At 37.8% G+C, this 18,359-nt stretch overlaps 1 protein-coding gene across 1 annotated transcript in view; it reads right to left on the bottom strand.

Moving 5' to 3' along the window:
* Nucleotides 1-12,155, bottom strand: part of LOC131146575 (probable protein phosphatase 2C 55) — a 30,222-nt gene extending 18,067 nt beyond the window's left edge. The window contains exons 1-4 of the mRNA XM_058096245.1: nt 11,999-12,155; nt 11,746-11,887; nt 3,978-4,230; nt 3,462-3,583 (exon numbers count right to left, since the gene is read on the bottom strand). Coding sequence (XP_057952228.1) covers nt 3,462-3,583; nt 3,978-3,995 — 140 coding nt within the window. The 5' untranslated portion in view covers nt 3,996-4,230; nt 11,746-11,887; nt 11,999-12,155. The remainder of the gene's footprint in view (nt 1-3,461; nt 3,584-3,977; nt 4,231-11,745; nt 11,888-11,998) is intronic.
* Between the last annotated feature and the right edge of the window lie 6,204 nt (nt 12,156-18,359).

The following is an 18,359-nucleotide window of genomic DNA, read 5'->3' as shown; positions in this document are numbered from 1 at the left end:
CATTTACAGCCAATGGGATGATGTGTGGGAGGCAAGGCAGTGATAGTCCATGTATTATTTTCTTTAAAAGCCTTAATCTCAATAGTCGTAGCACTTAACGGCTTCATGATAGAACTCTGGTTCCTTAGTGGAAGAAACATTAAGAACAAAAGAGTTATAGGAAGGAGATAGGGAAGTATACGAAAGAACTGAACTAAGATCATAGGGCTTACCTGAAGAAGGCCGAGAGCAATGAAGTATAGATTTGCTGGGGTGTGCAACATTGGCCAGATTACAATGATAATCACGTGGATATGATGGAGGATGATGAATATGAGTAGCATGACGACGAGGATTAGAAATTTTAACATGAGAATGATTAGAAACAGAATTATGTGGAGAATCCAAAGTGTTTGAATGAGAGACCATGGTGTTTGATGGAAAAGAAAAAGAAATATCATAAAAAAGATGTGGAAGAACTAAAGATGAAGAAAGAAAACCAGAAGTAGATGTGAGAAAATTTGGAAGAAGAGAAGAAAAAGGAAATTGTTTTTCATGAAAAGTAACATCACGTGAAATAAAAATTTCATGAGTGAAGATCAAATAATCGATAACCTTTGATAGCAAAAGGATAACCAAGAAACACACACTTTCGAGCTCGAGAATCAAACTTGTGAAAAGAGGAAGATAAAGTTGAAGCAAAAGACCGTTAACCTAAAGGCGACATCATATGATAAAGACTGTTAACCAGTTTCCCCAAGCCAATCGTCCTCCATTGCTGCAAATCTTGTATAAAACAAAAAGAAAAAAGAAAAATGAAAGAACAAGAAAAATATGAAATCAATTTACTAGCAGGGATAAGATTGAATGTAAAAGGAGCACACAAAACATTCTTTAAAACTAAAGGATCAAAAAGTACAATGTTACCAATATGAGTAACAAGTGCTTGAATACCGTTAGGAAGCAAAACAAAACTCGAAACAATGGATGTAATGGAGGAAAAGAAAGTAACCGTGTTAACCATGTGGTCTGTAGCCCCGGTATCAATGATCCATGAAGTGGAAGGAGAGTTACCCTTAAGCGAAGCAAAAGCTTGTGACTAGGATGAAAAAGAAGAACAAGAATGATGAGAGAGAATACATGTCATGTGTGTTGGAATTAAAGAAGCACCAGTGACTGCTGAGGTTGACGAAACTAGTGGTTGAATGAGGGCTAACAATTGCTGACATTCCTCTTGAGTAAAGGCAATGATGGAGAATCAGATGTAGTTTCAATAGAAACACTGTTGGCTAAACTTGGTGCTATAAATTTGGCCTTAGTAAATTCATAACTTGGAGGAAAGTCATGCAGCCAATAACATTTTTCCACAGTATGACCAATTATACCACAATGCGAACGGACAAAACAATCTTTCTTAACAAAAGTCTTTGTGTTTCTACGTGTGGAAGATGCTGGAACAGAAGAACTAATCATTGCAACTAAGTGAAAACGAGCATATGCAACTTTATAATCTGTCGTTGACTCTCTTCTTGAAGCAAAAGAGAAAATACTTTGTCAATCAGCTAAAGAGGAACAAGTAAAAGAATTTGACCCCGTATGTGACTATAGGATTCATTTAATCCCATTAGAAATTGTAAAACATGATCATAATGTTGAAAATCCATAACAGATTGTATGGCACCACAAGAACAAGCAGGAACACAAGAATAGAAAGGAGAAGGACGATAGCTTTGAAGTTCATCCCAATAACCCTTCAATTGAGTATAATATTAAGTAATAGAAAATTGGCCTCAAGATAAATCTAAGATAGCTTTCTTGAGTTGAAAAATTCGAGAACCACTGCTGCAAGAGAAACGATCACGAAGATCCAACCAAATTGCACGAGCTATGGTTGCATAGATGACACTAGCTATAATTTCTTTAGATATTGAATTAAGAAGCCATGCGATACCAATGCTATTACATCAGCTCCATGGATAGCGAAGAGAATCAAAAGTCGGTGGTTGAGGAAGAGATCCATCAATGAAAGCTATTTTATTCTTTGCATTCAAAGAAGTAAGCATCGATCGACTCCATGCATGATAATTGTCTCCAATTAAAACATGAGAAACAAGCACATCACTTGGATGATCTGAATTGTTGAGACAATACAGATTGATAAAATCATCAATGGTCGATGATGAAGAAGAAAAGGATGAAATTGAAGCATCGGCCATTTGAGAGGCTTGAGAAAAATGCTCTAAAATTGCTCTGATACCATATCAAGATTTGTGAAAATATTTCTATTGCATTACAATTCAATAAGAGTTTACAAGAGAGAATATATATACAAGAAGATTATAACAGAAATCTTAACTTAATAACTAAACTATAACAACAACTAAATTAGCCTGCTGTTGCTAACTGTTTTGCTGCTGTTGTTACTAACAAACTGTTGCAGGCTCAGGCTACTGCACTCTGTTGTTACTGCTGCTTTGCTATTGCTATCAACAATTCATAATATATAAGGAGCACATCCATTGAAGATTAGTTTCCAAGTATAGAAAAGGTTTTTTACATATTGAATATAGAGAGATCCTTCCCTTTCATCAAACAAAATCCTTGATCCAAGTGAACCTTTAATATCTAATAACTAGAAAAGGAATATAAAAAAAAATGGAACATACAAATCTGAAAAATAAAGAACAAATTTATACATCATAGAACAGTATAGCTAAAAAAGTATAGAACAAATATCATAATCTATAATTACAATAAATTTAGAATAGTTTTTTTTGGGAGAACACAATAAATTAAGTTCACCATCTCTAATCGTATGAGAAATTACAATCAAGGTGAGATGCGATAATTACAAACAACATTGTTCTCAATGAAAGCCGCAGCAAACCATCGCTAAGAAAGAGAGCCATTCAAAGGGTATTAAGAGGAGCAACAAAATATAACTACTTCACTTAACAATGAACCAATTAAGAGCGACTCTCTAAATAGAATCTATTTAGTGCAAATAAATATTCCCTTAATCTCGAACTCCTGCATGGGAAAAACAAACAAATGATAAGTCAACTCAACCCATAAGGGGTATGTGGCTATAGTTGATTCCATTTCTAAAAGTCGATGTCCTTTATGCTTCATAATGTTTTGCAACTACATTCAAATAAATAAAACTCTTACATTTTGTTCTTTTAACGTTTTTTGTAGTTGGAATCTCAAAGTTTAATACATCATCCATCAGCATAAGCTTAGGTGATCACACATAAACACAAAATTACAAATATGATGTAAAATTGCAATTATCAATGCCACGATACAAATTTATTCCCTCTAATAACTAAAATGACAAAAGAAATTAATAAATGAAATAAATAATTAAGATCGTGACAAGATATAAAATTGGACTAAATAAAACATCAGTCCAACTGTACCCCAACAAATAATAAAAAGAAAAAGAAAAGGAAAAAGCAAAAGAGTAGATAGGGTCTTACGATGAATTGGGGTTGAAATGTGTTCTCAGTTTCTTAGCGAGTAGAGTAGAATATTCACCCACATTCACCTTCGATTCTTCAAACGGTCTCTTGGTAGGCATCCTCTTGGTTGCCAATATTTCCTGCAACTTCAAATTCAAATTAGATCAAGAGCCACGAAAAAGTAATCCAATTTAAACAATAAAGTTAAATGTAAAAGGGTAAAGCATGATGATTCCTCCTTCACTATTCACCTCAATTGTTTTAGCTGCTCGTGTTTGTTTTCTTGATTATTTTTATAAGGTGATATGGCTACTCAGTTTGATCCATAATAAGGGTCTACAAACTGCGCAGCAAATCTCATGATCATATATGTCTACTTTAAACAATTTCAAAGAATTTTCAACTTTTTTTCATAATATTCAAATAATTTAACAAAATTTTAAACTTTTTCATAATACAAAATGAATGTAGAGAAGACATACAACGACATTTGCTAGGATTTCTTATTTTATGTTCCAAACATACAAAGTAGACCTGTTTCTGTGTAGTCATGATTTTTCAAAGACATGGTTGCTTTTGCTCACACTCTGGAATTTGTGAGGAGGTCTCTCGAGGAGATGTTGAAAATGGTATAGAAAAAAGTGTGCTTTGTGAAGGTTGCTTACCAAGACGCTACCTAAAGAACTGAAGGTGAATATGGATGAATATACTGCTTCACCTTCAATTTTTTAGGTAGCAACTTAGTAGGCAACCTCTTGGTACGCATCCTCTTGGCCAGCAATGTTTTCTGCATGTCAAATTCAAATGGATCAAAGTCACAAAAAATCAATCCAATTTAGACAATAAATTTAAATGTAAAAGAGCAAAACATGATGAATCCTCCTCCACTATATACCTCAAGCTGTTTTAGTCTTTTGTGCTTGTTTTCTTGGTTAGATTTATAAAAGGTGATCAGGTCACTCCAATTGATGACTATTCCTAGATGAATCTATTTAATTTTATGCATGATTGTTTGGAAATGTGTGCTATATTTATACTCAAAGATTTAGATCATCAATGGAACCAACCAATAGGTAAGAGGCTAACCTTACATACAAAATAATAAAGTACAAAAATAACTTGAAATAATTACTGATTTGTAAACAAAAGCCTAAGGATATAAATAACTTCACGGCAAATCTCATGATCATAAGGGCATACTTTAAACAATTTCACAAAATTAAGGAAATCCTATCATTGGACTAGGATTTTCTTCTTGGAAAATTGCAAAATTTTTCATTTGAAATTAATATTTTTGTTCAAAGAAAAAAGGAAAATGCTGCAGAACAAATTCAGTAATGTTTGATCCATAATATGCATCTACAAACTCCACAACTGTTCACATAGTCATATACGTATACTTTTAAATAGTTCCACAAAATTTTCAACTTTTTTTCAATAATACAAAATGAACATAGAGAAGGCCTACAACCACATTTTCTAGGTTTTTATTTTATATTCTAAGGGATCATTTACAACAACTTATAGAAATGTACTATCTAGAAAAAGTACACATCTAAAAGTAGTCTAAAATTACTTATTATAAGTACTTTGTCAAATAAGTAAAAAATTAATTTTTGAAAAAATACTTAATTTCCTTTTTTAAAAAAGTAGTTTAGAAAGGCACTTTTTGAAATAGATACTTATTTAAGTATAAACCAAACACTACTTTAAGTACTTTTTAAAAAGTACTTTCCTGAAAAAATAATTATTTTTTAAAAAGTTTCAAACAGGGCTAAATGTGACAAGTATGATAAGAGTGGATCCATCAGATCATTTTCTGTGTCTTCTTCTTGGTTTTCTATCTTCATCAATGAAACGCTAAATGGTTTTTCCCCTGCTTTTTTTGGGTTTCTTTCAAGGGATTAATGGTGCAAGGCTAGTATTATGGACAGATTTGAAAGAAGACTTGTTGGATGGAAGAAGCAGGCTTTCAACTAGGCATTGCAGGGCAGCTCCTTTGGGGCTTGGGAAGTAGCAAAGAGACTGTCTGGGCAACTCTGAGTCTCGGATGCAAAGGACATTCCATCTGGGTATTTTTAGGCGTTGGTTTCATCCTCTATCAAAAGGTTGGGTTGGGAGCTCGGGGATTGAAAACATTCCATAACTTATAGGCGTTGCGGGCAAGTGGATGTGGGGTTTGCATCAGAGAAGGGTTTTTTGGAAATATGTGATTGTGGTGATGGTTGGGAGATGTTCACAAATGAAGTCAGGGTGGGAAGGAGGAGTTTCCAAAATAACCATGCCTGAATACTGCCTGCCTTGACAGATTTCACAACACGATTATTAATTCACGTTGCCAATTGATGTACTCCACAGTAGGCGTTCTCCAAATTCATCTTACAGATCGCTAAGTTTTTGATGGATCCATACCCAGTCAACAGAAGGCTGCTGCTCTCCTTCAATATCTACGGCGCCGGCTGCCCTGCTCCGTCAACATTTCCGGCTCCACCTGCTTTGCCGCAAATGTTGACATTTCCGGCCGCCCATTGTTGAATTTTTTGCTCCCGCTTGTGTGTATATATACATGTGTGTGTGGTGTTGTAAATCAGAGTGCAGAGTGTGCAGAGTGCAGTGCAGTAAGAGATAAGAGAGAGTTGAGTGAGTGCTGAGGGAATCCTCCTCCTCCTCTCTGTTTATTTTTCCCAGCAAATAATAATCCCTCGCTCCCGTGGACGTAGGCCGGAATTTGGCCGAACCACGTAACTCCTGTGTCAATTTTGTGTGTGTGCTTGTTTACTCATCTTATTCATCAATTGATTGATCGGTAAAACCCAACAAAGTGGTATCAGAGCGTCCAGGTACGCCGGAGTTCACCAAACAGAGGTGAACAGAGGAGAAATTCTATTTTCTCCCAGTTTTTGAAGTTGCTCAAAATCCCAAATTGAGCCTTCCATTGTGCAATTCAGCTCGAGACGATTCCAACGGTGTAAACCAAGCCTCAAACGGACACCAGGGTAAGCCCCACGCGCCCCCACGCGCCGGCGAAGACTTCGGGACGGCGACACGCGCCTGCACGCGTCTTCCTCGCCCGATTGGCGAGATCCGACCCGCGTGCCCGACCCGTAACCCGGCACAGTGAACCGCGACCCGGATCCACGACCGCGACCCGGATCCGTGCTCGAGATCCGACCCGCCTCCAACCCTCTCCCAGACGCCGCGTCAGCGTCCACGTCAGCGGCCGCGTCAACGCCCAGTCAGCAACCGGTCAAACGCCACGTCAGCACCCGTTGACCAATTTTGACCAAAGTTTGACCAGGCCTTTCAAGGCCATTTCAGGTCCGTTTTTCGAACAACTTAAGTCATTTCCAGGGTTTTTGACCGTTCCGGACGCAACCGTATATTCGGTTTCTTGAGATTCTGCCCCAATTTTTCTGTACAAGCAAGTTAGTGCTTAAAATCAATGGAGGAATCAGACTCGGGTACTATGATCAAGCTCACAGCCTCCAATTACACTCTGTGGAGGTCTCGGATGGAGGATCTCCTTAATTGTAAGGATCTGGCAGACCCTTTGGATTATAAAGGTATGAAACCAGATTCCATCAAAGATGACGATTGGAGAAGAATGAATAGAAAGACCATTGGTCAAATCAGACAATGGATTGACCACAAGGTATATCATCATGTCGCACAAGAGACTGATGCTTATAGCCTTTGGGAGAAGCTGGAAAACATGTACCAGGCCAAGACTGCCCGCAACAAAGCCATGTTAATGAGACGGCTTGTTAATCTGAAGTTAAAAGGCGGGACCTCTATAGCTGAACATACTAGTGAGTTCCAAAATTTAGTAAATCAGCTTTCATCAGTAAAGATGGATCTTGGCGATGAAGCAGAAGCATTGTTGCTTCTTAGCTCCTTACCAGATAGCTGGGAGACATTGGTCATCACTCTCAGCAATTCAGCTCCTGACGGCAAACTTACCATGGCGATGGTAAAAGATGCTTTATTCAACGAAGAAGCCAGGAGAAAAGAAACAGGTGCAGAACAGTCACAGGCCTTTGTTACTGAAACCAGAGGCCGACCTCAAGAAAGTACCAGTACCAGAAGTCGAGGTAGAGGTAGAGGCAGAAGCAAATCTAGAGGAAGATCCCAGGATCGCAGCAGATTCAATGATGGTAAAAGTTGGCAGAGAGGGAAAATCTCGTGCTACTATTGTGGCATTGAAGGCCATATGAAGAAAGATTGTCGAAAATTTCGACGGGATCATGGTCAAAGCCACCAGCAACAAAAGAAGGAGGAAGGTGAGAACTCGGTCACCTTAACTCAAGATATATCAGTTTTCTCTATTGATGAAGATGCATGCTGTCATATTGGGAACCACGACACTGAATGGGTGGTAGACACAGCAGCCTCCTACCATGCCACTCCTCACAAAGAATTCTTCACGATGTATAAATCTGGAGATTTTGGTACAGTAAAGATGGGGAACACTAGTTCTTCTCAGATCGTGGGAATCGGAGATGTGCAGATTGTAACCAATATTGGTTGCACCATAACATTAAAGGATGTGCGACATGTCCCAGACCTTCGGCTAAACCTTATTTCTGGGGCAGCCCTTGATAAACAGGGTTATGAAAGCTACTTCGGGAAAGGTACTTGGAAATTATCAAAAGGTAATTTGACAATAGCACGAGGACGCATTTGCTGCACATTGTACAAAACGCAGGTGAAGATTTGTACTGATGCCATCAATGCAGTGGAAGATGAAGCATCACCAAACCTATGGCACAAGAGACTCGGACACGTAGGAGAAAAAGGACTCCTTACACTGGCGAAGAAGGCATTTATAAAAATCACAAAAGGTATTGCCTTAAACCCATGTGATCACTGCTTATTTGGGAAACAGCATAGAGTTTCATTTAGTTCCTCTATGAAGAGAAGGTCAAAGCCATTGAGTTTGGTACATTCTGATGTATGCGGACCCATTGAAGTAGAATCAATCGGCGGCAATAGGTATTTTGTTACCTTTATTGACGACGCTTCAAAGAAAGTGTGGGTATATTTTCTGAAAACAAAGGACCAGGTTTTTAAATATTTCAAGGAATTTCATGCTATGGTGGAGAGGCAAACAGGGAAGAAATTGAAGTGCCTCCGGACAGACAATGGAGGCGAATATACTTCCAACGAGTTCAAAGCATACTGTACTGAACGTGGTATTAGGCATGAAAAGACGGTCCCACGTACCCCACAACATAATGGTGTAGCTGAGAGAATGAATCGGACCATTATGGAAAGAGTTAGAAGCATGCTCAGTATGGCTAAATTACCTAAGCCATTCTGGGGGGAAGCTGTTCGTGCCGCATGTTACCTTATTAACAGATCACCGTCAGCACCACTTAACTTTGGAATTCCAGAGAAAGAATGGACCAGAAGAAAAGTTTCTTACACTCATCTAAGAGTGTTTGGGTGCAAAGCTTTTGCATATATATCTAATGAGCAGAGGCAAAAGCTCGACGCGAAGTCCATTCCATGTATCTTTATTGGCTATGGAGATGGTGAATTCGGCTACAGATTATGGGATCCAGAGAGGAAGCAGGTCATCAAATCGAGAGATGTGGTTTTCCATGAAAACCAGGTGTTTGAGGACTTTGAACCACAAACAAAGTCTAACCAGCCTAGTTACGGTGCTCCTGTCATTGTAACAGATCCTACACTATCATATTCTCCCACAAACCATGGAGAATTGCAGGATGATCCTTTGGAAACAGATGTAGAAGGTGTTGAGCAGGGGGAGCAACAACCCCCTTCACCAGAAATTGCAGAATCATCACAGCAGTCAGATGATGAGGTATATCCTCCTCCAGAAGAAGCTGAGCCCAGAAGATCTGAAAGAGGTCGTATTCTGATTCCGTCGAGAAGATATCCAGAATCAGAATATCTTTTACTCACTGATGAGGGGGAGCCAGAAAGTTTCCAAGAGGTCCAATCTCATACCGACAAAGCCAAATGGATAGAAGCTATGAAAGCAGAGGTGAATTCTTTACATAAGAATCAAACGTATGAGCTGGTAAGACTTCCCAAAGGGAAGAGAGCACTAAGGAACAAATGGGTGTTCAAGCTTAAGAAAGATGGCAGTGGAAAAATTGTGACGCATAAAGCCAGATTGGTCGTCAAAGGTTTCGAACAGAAGAAAGGTGTTGACTTTGACGAGATATTTTCGCCAGTAGTGAAAATGACAACAATTCGAGTCATACTCGGATTAGTAGCCAAGATGAATCTAGAGCTTGAACAAATGGATGTGAAGACAGCCTTCTTACATGGTGACTTGGAAGAAGACATCTACATGGAGCAACCAGAAGGATTTGAAGTTCCAGGGAAAGAACATCAAGTCTGCAGGTTGAAGAAAAGTCTCTACGGTCTTAAGCAAGCACCGAGACAGTGGTATAGAAAATTTGATTCTTTCATGGTGAGTCACGGATACAAGAGGACTGCAGCAGATCAGTGTGCATATGTTCAGATATTTCCTGATGGTAATCTTGTCATCCTACTACTCTATGTTGATGATATGTTGATCATTGGTCAGGATACAAGAAAGATCAACAAGCTAAAGATGGAGTTGTCTAAATCTTTTGAAATGAAGGACTTAGGCCCAGCTCAGCAGATCCTAGGCATCAGGATCAGTCGCGACAGGAAAGCCAGAAAGCTATGGTTATCACAGGAGAAGTATATTGAACGGGTAATTAAAAAGTTCAACATGGAAAGTGCCAAGCCAGTAAATACTCCACTGGCTAATCATTTCAAGCTAAGCAAGAAGTTGTCTCACTCATCAAGGGAAGAAATGTCAATAGTCCCATACTCATCAGCAGTTGGAAGCTTGATGTACGCAATGGTATGTACGAGACCAGACATTGCCCACGCTGTAGGTGTTGTGAGCAGGTTTCTTTCCAATCCAGGGAAAGACCATTGGGAAGCTGTGAAATGGGTTCTCAAGTACTTGAAAGGTACATCGGGATTGTGCTTATGTTTCGGGGAAGCTGAACCAATCTTGGAGGGTTACACTGATGCAGACATGGCTGGTGATCTTGATGGAAGAAAGTCCACATCAGGTTTTTTGTTCACCTTTGCAGGGGGAGCTGTATCATGGCAGTCAAAATTGCAAAAGTGTGTTGCCCTATCCACAACAGAAGCAGAATATATTGCCGCAGCGGAAGCTGGGAAGGAGATGTTGTGGTTAAAGAGGTTTCTTCAAGAGTTAGGTGTCAAACAGGAAGAATACAAGGTACATTGTGATAGTCAGAGTGCACTGGACTTGAGCAAGAATTCAATGTACCATTCCCGAACAAAACACATTGACATTCGCTATCACTGGATACGCGAAGTGATGGAACAACAACTGTTGAAGTTAGTCAAAATTCATACTAAAGAAAATCCGGCAGATATGTTAACAAAGGGAGTAACCTATGAGAAGCTCCAGCTATGTAGGGATATAGCTGGGATGGATGTCAATTGAAGATTAACATATTATTCTCCTCCTATGGGTATGGAGGGGGAGAATTGATGGATCCATACCCAGTCAACAGAAGGCTGCTGCTCTCCTTCAATATCTACGGCGCCGGCTGCCCTGCTCCGTCAACATTTCCGGCTCCACCTGCTTTGCCGCAAATGTTGACATTTCCGGCCGCCCATTGTTGAATTTTTTGCTCCCGCTTGTGTGTATATATACATGTGTGTGTGGTGTTGTAAATCAGAGTGCAGAGTGTGCAGAGTGCAGTGCAGTAAGAGATAAGAGAGAGTTGAGTGAGTGCTGAGGGAATCCTCCTCCTCCTCTCTGTTTATTTTTCCCAGCAAATAATAATCCCTCGCTCCCGTGGACGTAGGCCGGAATTTGGCCGAACCACGTAACTCCTGTGTCAATTTTGTGTGTGTGCTTGTTTACTCATCTTATTCATCAATTGATTGATCGGTAAAACCCAACAGTTTTATCTACATCCCTTGTTTATGTTCCCTAATTAGTTGTAGAATCAAGGTAGATTGGGGTTTCATGGCAGTGAAATAAATTCATTTAACATGTTTTAGTTCTATATTCTTCCTTTGCACCAGCTCTTCAACAATTCTGGACAAAATCCCTCGCCAGTTGAAAATCCAACGACTCTTTAAGCTGCTACATTTTCGACGAACCCGATCAAACCCAAACCACCAAAACCTTGAAATTGAATCTCTCGTCATTTACACCACCAATTGAATATACCACACACCATACTTACATAATCAAAGCATGTAACAAGAAAAGAACCAAACTCTACACAAAGATAATCTTCCATACCTACGCTTCCCTGCTAATTTTGGTTCGGCCTGTTTCCCACACTAACGGTTGCGATGCTGCTTCTAACTCGGAAGAAACTGAGAGGGGAAATCAGTTTCAGAGCCAAAGCTGACGTGCAGAGGATAATGATAGGGAGAAATTTCTGCACGAAAATAACAAAGCAAAAGTTAATCAATGATCGAATGTACCACACACCATACCTAAAATGAAACTAGAAAAGAATCAAAATCCACACGAAGATAATCTTCCATACCGAGGGTTCCCCGCTGATCTTGGTTCAGCCTCTTTCCCTCACGAACAATCGAGCAATGCCGCTTCTAACTCAGAAGAAACTGAGAGGGGAACACAGTTTCAGGGCTAGGGCTGATGAGCAGAGGAGAAATGAGAGTGGAGATGAGTTGCGCGAGTTCAAAATTATAGTGGCCTTCAAACAATTTATACGAATAGAATTTCGCCAGCTGTCCCAGGTGAATTATGATTTTGCCAGCTGGTCCAAGTACTGAATTTAAACTGGGCTGTATCCCGCCCAAAATATCAATATATTAATTTATTTTATTTAATTATAGAATTAATTTTAATTAATATTATTCATATATATATATATATATATATCGTATTACATATATTATATACATTCAAATTATAATAAGTGATTATTTTACTCAAATTTTACCTTTTAAATCTTCATCCAATATTATTATATTTTATATCTTTATTTTATTTTTCTCAATTAAAATATTCTTTAAATTTTATTTAGAAATTTCGAAGCACTCATACACAAGTGCGTTTTTTTTGTAAAAAAAAAAATTAGGGAATTTGATGAGCATTGATATTACAGTTAAAAGATCATAATTACTATTTGATTATCTAAAAATAAATAAAGACTATAAGTACACATTGGAATATTCAATTTATTATAAGCATTATAATTATGACATGCCTTTTATTTGACTATTCTTATATCACCCAACAGATACATTATCTCTTTGAAAGAAGTCATCTCTTATATTGGCAACTCTGGTAAGTCCTCATAATTGCAAACTATAATAGAACCATCTCCCAGTCTTTTTACACTCAATTTTGTGTACAAATGCCATTGACGATGGAAAAAACATCCAATACATGTATGTAAAAAAATAATTACAAAATAAGAACCTACAATTACTCGTTATTTATGAAAACCATCAAACTGACATTTTTTTAGTGTTTTAATTTTATTTTTATTATAGCAATGTTTATGGATATGATGTTTTGGTCATTTTGAAAGACAATGGACAAATTTTACATTTTATAATTTAATGTGGTTGATAGTATGTGCATTCGACAATACAGAAAAAAAAATTTTGATTTAGGATTTTCATATTCAAAAGTGAGTTTAGGGTATCGTGATATATGATATAAGATGGAACCCTAACACTCAATTTTGTGCAATGGACAACAGTGGCTTAACTTAACGTGTTATACTTAAGCATGAGTTAAGCAATTTGAATTGTTTACCAATGAAAAATGCTTTGTCCATTTTGAAAGTGGATTTTATTCAATTTTTGTATTGGCTTGGTTATCTTATAATTCTTAGTATGACAATAGTGTATAGTGATTACATATACTAAGATTTGGAGTTTTAAGCATGCCCCACCTCCCGAGCCTATAATCATCACTACCCCTTAAACCTAGGAACTAAGGATGATTGAAAATATTTATGTAAAGTTAATTTAGATCCATTTAACTTTAGGTCCTACGGGGTTTGCTTTCATGATAAGTCATATCATTTTCTTATCCAAGCCACGGGCATCTCTAGATGAACAATTATGTTTAGTGTGCCCCTTTCTTTTGCAGTGTAAGCAAGTTATGTTTGTGCGTGACAGAGTATGCTTTCTGATTTTATGTTTGCATGAAGAAGCATGATTGGGGGATTTGAAGTATGAATCCTTTTTCAAAGATTTATTTCTTTTAGTTCCTAAGGGTTTATCATCCTTTATTTCTTTCTTTAGGCAGATAATTTTTAATATCTTCTTAACCGTTTTCTTTTCTAAGGTGGCATGATATTTTCTTAGATAAGCTTATGCAGTATAGATAAAGTACATTTTAGTTCTTCACAAGAGCACATGATTCATTATAAAAATTATTATAACCATTAACAAATGAATCATTGCATGCAGCAACATCAACAAAAACAATGGATGATTCATTATAAGTTATATCACAATAAACATTGCATGAATCATTTACAGTATTATCATAAGAATTAATACGTGCATTACCGTCAAAATAGTCATTGGAGGCTACTGGTGATTCAACATATGAAATATCACAGACTTCAGCATAAAAATCATCACACGCTTCATTACACGAATCAGTAAATAAGGTAGGGTAAGATTCATATGCCTCATCATCTACTAATGTAATCGGCTTATGATTAGCTACTACCTAATCATTCAGGCTTGGAGCGTCTGGAGTGGCAATCTCCTTTTCCTAGGTGTCTCCATACTTCTTTTCAATTTCAACCCAAATATCCTGTGCACTACTACATGTCATAATCTCATGAAGAATATTAGTATCTAAAGCACAATATAATAAATCCATGGCATGTGAATTTGCATGCATTAAATTAATATCATTTTCTACTGGCATACAAATTCCTTTGACAGTCACCTGCGAGGCCCTCCAACTCATAGATTTTACAAATATGCTCATTCTAATTTTCCAGTGGGTGTGGTTTACACCACAAAACATAGGAGGGCAAGTAGGTGACTATCCCTCACCAAATGGGGATACACCAATTTAAGTCATATCGATCTTTTACAAAAGTTGTTAAGCCTAGTGCAACAAGGCTCTGATACCAATTGATAACTTTGGTGTATTCCCAAGAGGGGGGGTGAATTGGAATTTTAAAACTTATTCTTAGGTTAAACCAGATGTTAGCAAAATATCACAACCTAGGGTCTTTCTATACAATCCCAAGTGCGCAGATAAATATAATATGCAGAAATTCAAATCATGCGCATCATTCACACTATAACATACATGTGCGGTAAATATAAAGTGCGGAAATATAAAAAGACACAAGATATGTTATCGGGGTTCGGCCAACTATGCCTACGTCCCCGCCTCTAGCTCGCAAGCCTGAGGATTCCACTAATGGCTCACTTAATGGGTGGAGCGGCACCTAATACAATCAGGTCAATTAGCACAGGGCTGACCTCAACCTTTACAAACTCTCCTTGCAAGGCGGAGAAGGCCCTAGGTCAAATTCACAGGGCTGACCCCAACCTGATCCTTTTGGGCAAGATCAAACCCCCTCAGGTCATGCCTGAAAATACAACAATATTTTTCATAATAAGATTGATACAATGATTATACTTTCATGTAAAGCATATACGTACCCGATATACGCAATCACATACACATCAACAATGTAGGTAATTGTAAGCTCAGTGATGTATATTTTTGTGCAAGCAACACTCAACAAGATATGATCGCTAATATGCTCAAGAGTGTTCCAAACAAGCAATACCTTGGAATTTAAGTAGAGCACAAATTAATAGCAAATCAGTATTCCAAAGATTTCAATCAGATATCCAAACTAGTTCAAGAAGATTTTCTTCAATGAAATAGGCACACTACTAATTTGAAAATATTTTGCTTATTTGAAAATATCTTTGCACAACCACAAACAAAGCTATTGGACACTTGCAATAATAATGCAAATATCCTAAGCTTACTAGGTTATCCCAACACAAGATTTATTATATGAAAATCTGTGGGATAAACCTAAGATAAACTCCCCAAAAATAATATCTTAATTACACAAGCAAGTGGGAGTTTTTTAGCAATACCTAGTATACACTAGCACAACCAATATACTCTGACAATACTAAAATGTATCAAGGGAATAGAAATTTGAGAGTATTTGGACAAAAAGAGTATTTGAGATAGAGAGGATTTTTGCTAATTAGTTTTGTCTAATCTCTCCTTAATTTTGCAAATAAACCCCCATATATAGACAATGACAAAATTATAATCGTTAGGGACTTTATGGGTATTATTAAATTTGTTTTAAAACCAATTAGGAAAATTAACCCAGTTTACTTAATTTTAACCCATGTAAAAATTAATTTAGCCCCAGAAGTTCGGGTGCCCGGTCTGAGGTTCGGGCGCCTGAATAGACTCAGTTAAAAAAAACATTTTTAAATAGTTCGGTCGCCTAGGTCTAGGTTCGGTTGCCTGATAAAAGGTCAGAAACATTTGCTGCACGGTTTGGGTGCCCAAAACAAAGTTCGGTTAACCGAACTAACAAGTTTGGTCGCTCAAGCCCTTTTTGAACTAAAAAGTTTGGCAGCCCGAGGTGGTGAAAAGTAACCTTCTAAGGGTTCGGTTGCCTGAGGGCGATAGGGTCATTTTATGTTTGGTTGCCTGAAGCTTGGTCAAACTGCTGACTTTCCAGCAGTTCGGGCGCCTGAGGAGTTTTGAACTCCTGAGGTTCGGTCGCCTGACCTCTCACATACTTACCTTATTTGGTCTAATTTTATTTCAATTCTTTCCCCTGATAATGTGAGTGATTACGGGGACTTTGTGCACAATGTTTAGGAACCTAGGGTCTTTTCAAGTACGCCGAAAAACCTGGCGTCAGTCAACCTTCGGTAAACCAAAGGGTGCCCTAAAGTCATTCGGTCTCTATGGTCAATCTACGGTCATTTTGAGAGCTTACAAATACCTACATGCATGACATGTAGAAATTATTACAGACCGATATACCTAGTTGCTATTATAGACCCAAATTACACAAAATATAAATTACAATAAGTCTTCAGGGTCTTTAGTTTTCTAGTCTTCATGTGCCATCAATTGGTTTGCTAATATAAACTTGCACACAAACTAGATAGACATTAAATACCAAGAGTATTTGTCATTATCAAAACTGGGTGTGACTTATAAGGTCAACAGATTACATCAAAGACACCTTCTATATCTTCTTCAAGGTGTAAAGGGTTCTTGGTGAACCTAGTTTAAAGCGTTCTTGGTGAACCTAGCGTGATAGCTCTTTGTGAGCAAGAAGGGATTTGTTCCCTTTTTGGTGTAAAGGCTTCTCCATCCTTAAGGAATATGTATAGTGGATTGGAATCCTTGAGTGTATCTCAAGGTGTGGACATAGGCAAGAGGCCGAACCACGTTAATATTGTTTGTTAAGTTTCTCTTCTCTTCACTCCTTTATTTACGTTTTGTGCTTGACTTATTTTATATATATATTGTGATATAATCATTTGTATCTTGCCGATTTTCATTTCATAGAGAAAAGCAAAAATCTGCAAAAGAATCTATTCACCCCCCTCAAGACTCCACACTAAGGACAACATTTGGTATCAAGGCGAGACGCTCAAATTATTAGAGTAACCTGTAGAGCGGAAAGATCAATGGCGTATAATGTGGACACTTCATTTTCTCAAGGGCAATACATGGATCGCCCACCGAAGTTCAACGACACCAACTACCCTTCATCGAAAAATCGAATGACGATCTTCATTCAATCATGTGATCTTGATATATGGGAGATTATCACTAATAGAGACTTCTCCTTCACCAAGAAAAATGACAAGGATGAAGATATTCCAAAGTCTAGAATGGAGTTGACAATGATAGAGAAGAGGTTGGTATAACTTAACTTCAAAACGAAAAATTGTCTATATTGTGCTTTAAGCGATGATGAGTACGATCGTATTTATGGATGTGAAACTACAAAGGAAATTTGGGACAAGTTCGAAGTCACATATGAAGGTACATCTCAAGTTAAGCAGTCTAAGATATATATGTTAGTAAAAGAATATAATATGTTCAAGATGGATGAAGGTGAGACCATCACATCCATGTTTACTCGTTTCACTCACATGAAAAATGGATTCAAAGCACGTGGTAAGATATATTTGATGGAAGATAATGTGCAAAAAGTTCTTCGATCGCTACCCGAATCATGGCATACAAAATCAACGGCCATTGAAGAAGCTAAAGATGTAGAGACCCAAACCTGTATAAGCTGGATTCGTCGACAAAGGGTCATGTTCGTCGACAAAGTCCTTCAGAGCCTCGTCGACGAGCAAATAGCGAGCGGATCAGAGAAATATCCAGAACTTGAACTCGGCGACAAAGGGATGGCCTTGTCAACAAGCTGTGTGGCGGATTCGTCGACGAAGACGCCGCCTCGTCGACGAGTTGGACTTGGTTAAAGGCCCTATAAATATTCGTATTGAGTTACTTAAGATCTAAGTTTCTCCTAAAAAATCTCTCTCTTTCTACCAACGAAATCTCTCTCTCTCTCTCTAAGATTCTTCGCCATTCGTCGTCCGTTTCCGAAAACGGAGGGTATTGTGTGGATCAGAAGAGGAGACTCTACAATTTTAGTAGATCGAATCATTGTTTTTGAGATTTTTGGGTTTTCTCAAAAATCGAGGTAGGGATTTGATTTCAATATTTATTAGATATTTGGATAGTAGTCGAAAATATAGTAAGGTTATGTTATGTGGTTTTAGGTTTTTAGGATCTCGGGTTGTCGGTTTGGATCGTTTTCGTACGAAGTTTTGTTTTGAGTTTAAGGTAAGGAGAATTTGATTACAACAATCATT

The sequence above is a fragment of the Malania oleifera genome, chromosome 13 (genome assembly GCF_029873635.1).
Source record: "Malania oleifera isolate guangnan ecotype guangnan chromosome 13, ASM2987363v1, whole genome shotgun sequence".
NCBI classification, from domain to species: Eukaryota; Viridiplantae; Streptophyta; class Magnoliopsida; order Santalales; family Ximeniaceae; genus Malania; species Malania oleifera.
The sequence above is the reverse complement of the archived record's forward strand: the minus strand, read 5'-3'. Positions and strand labels throughout refer to the sequence as shown.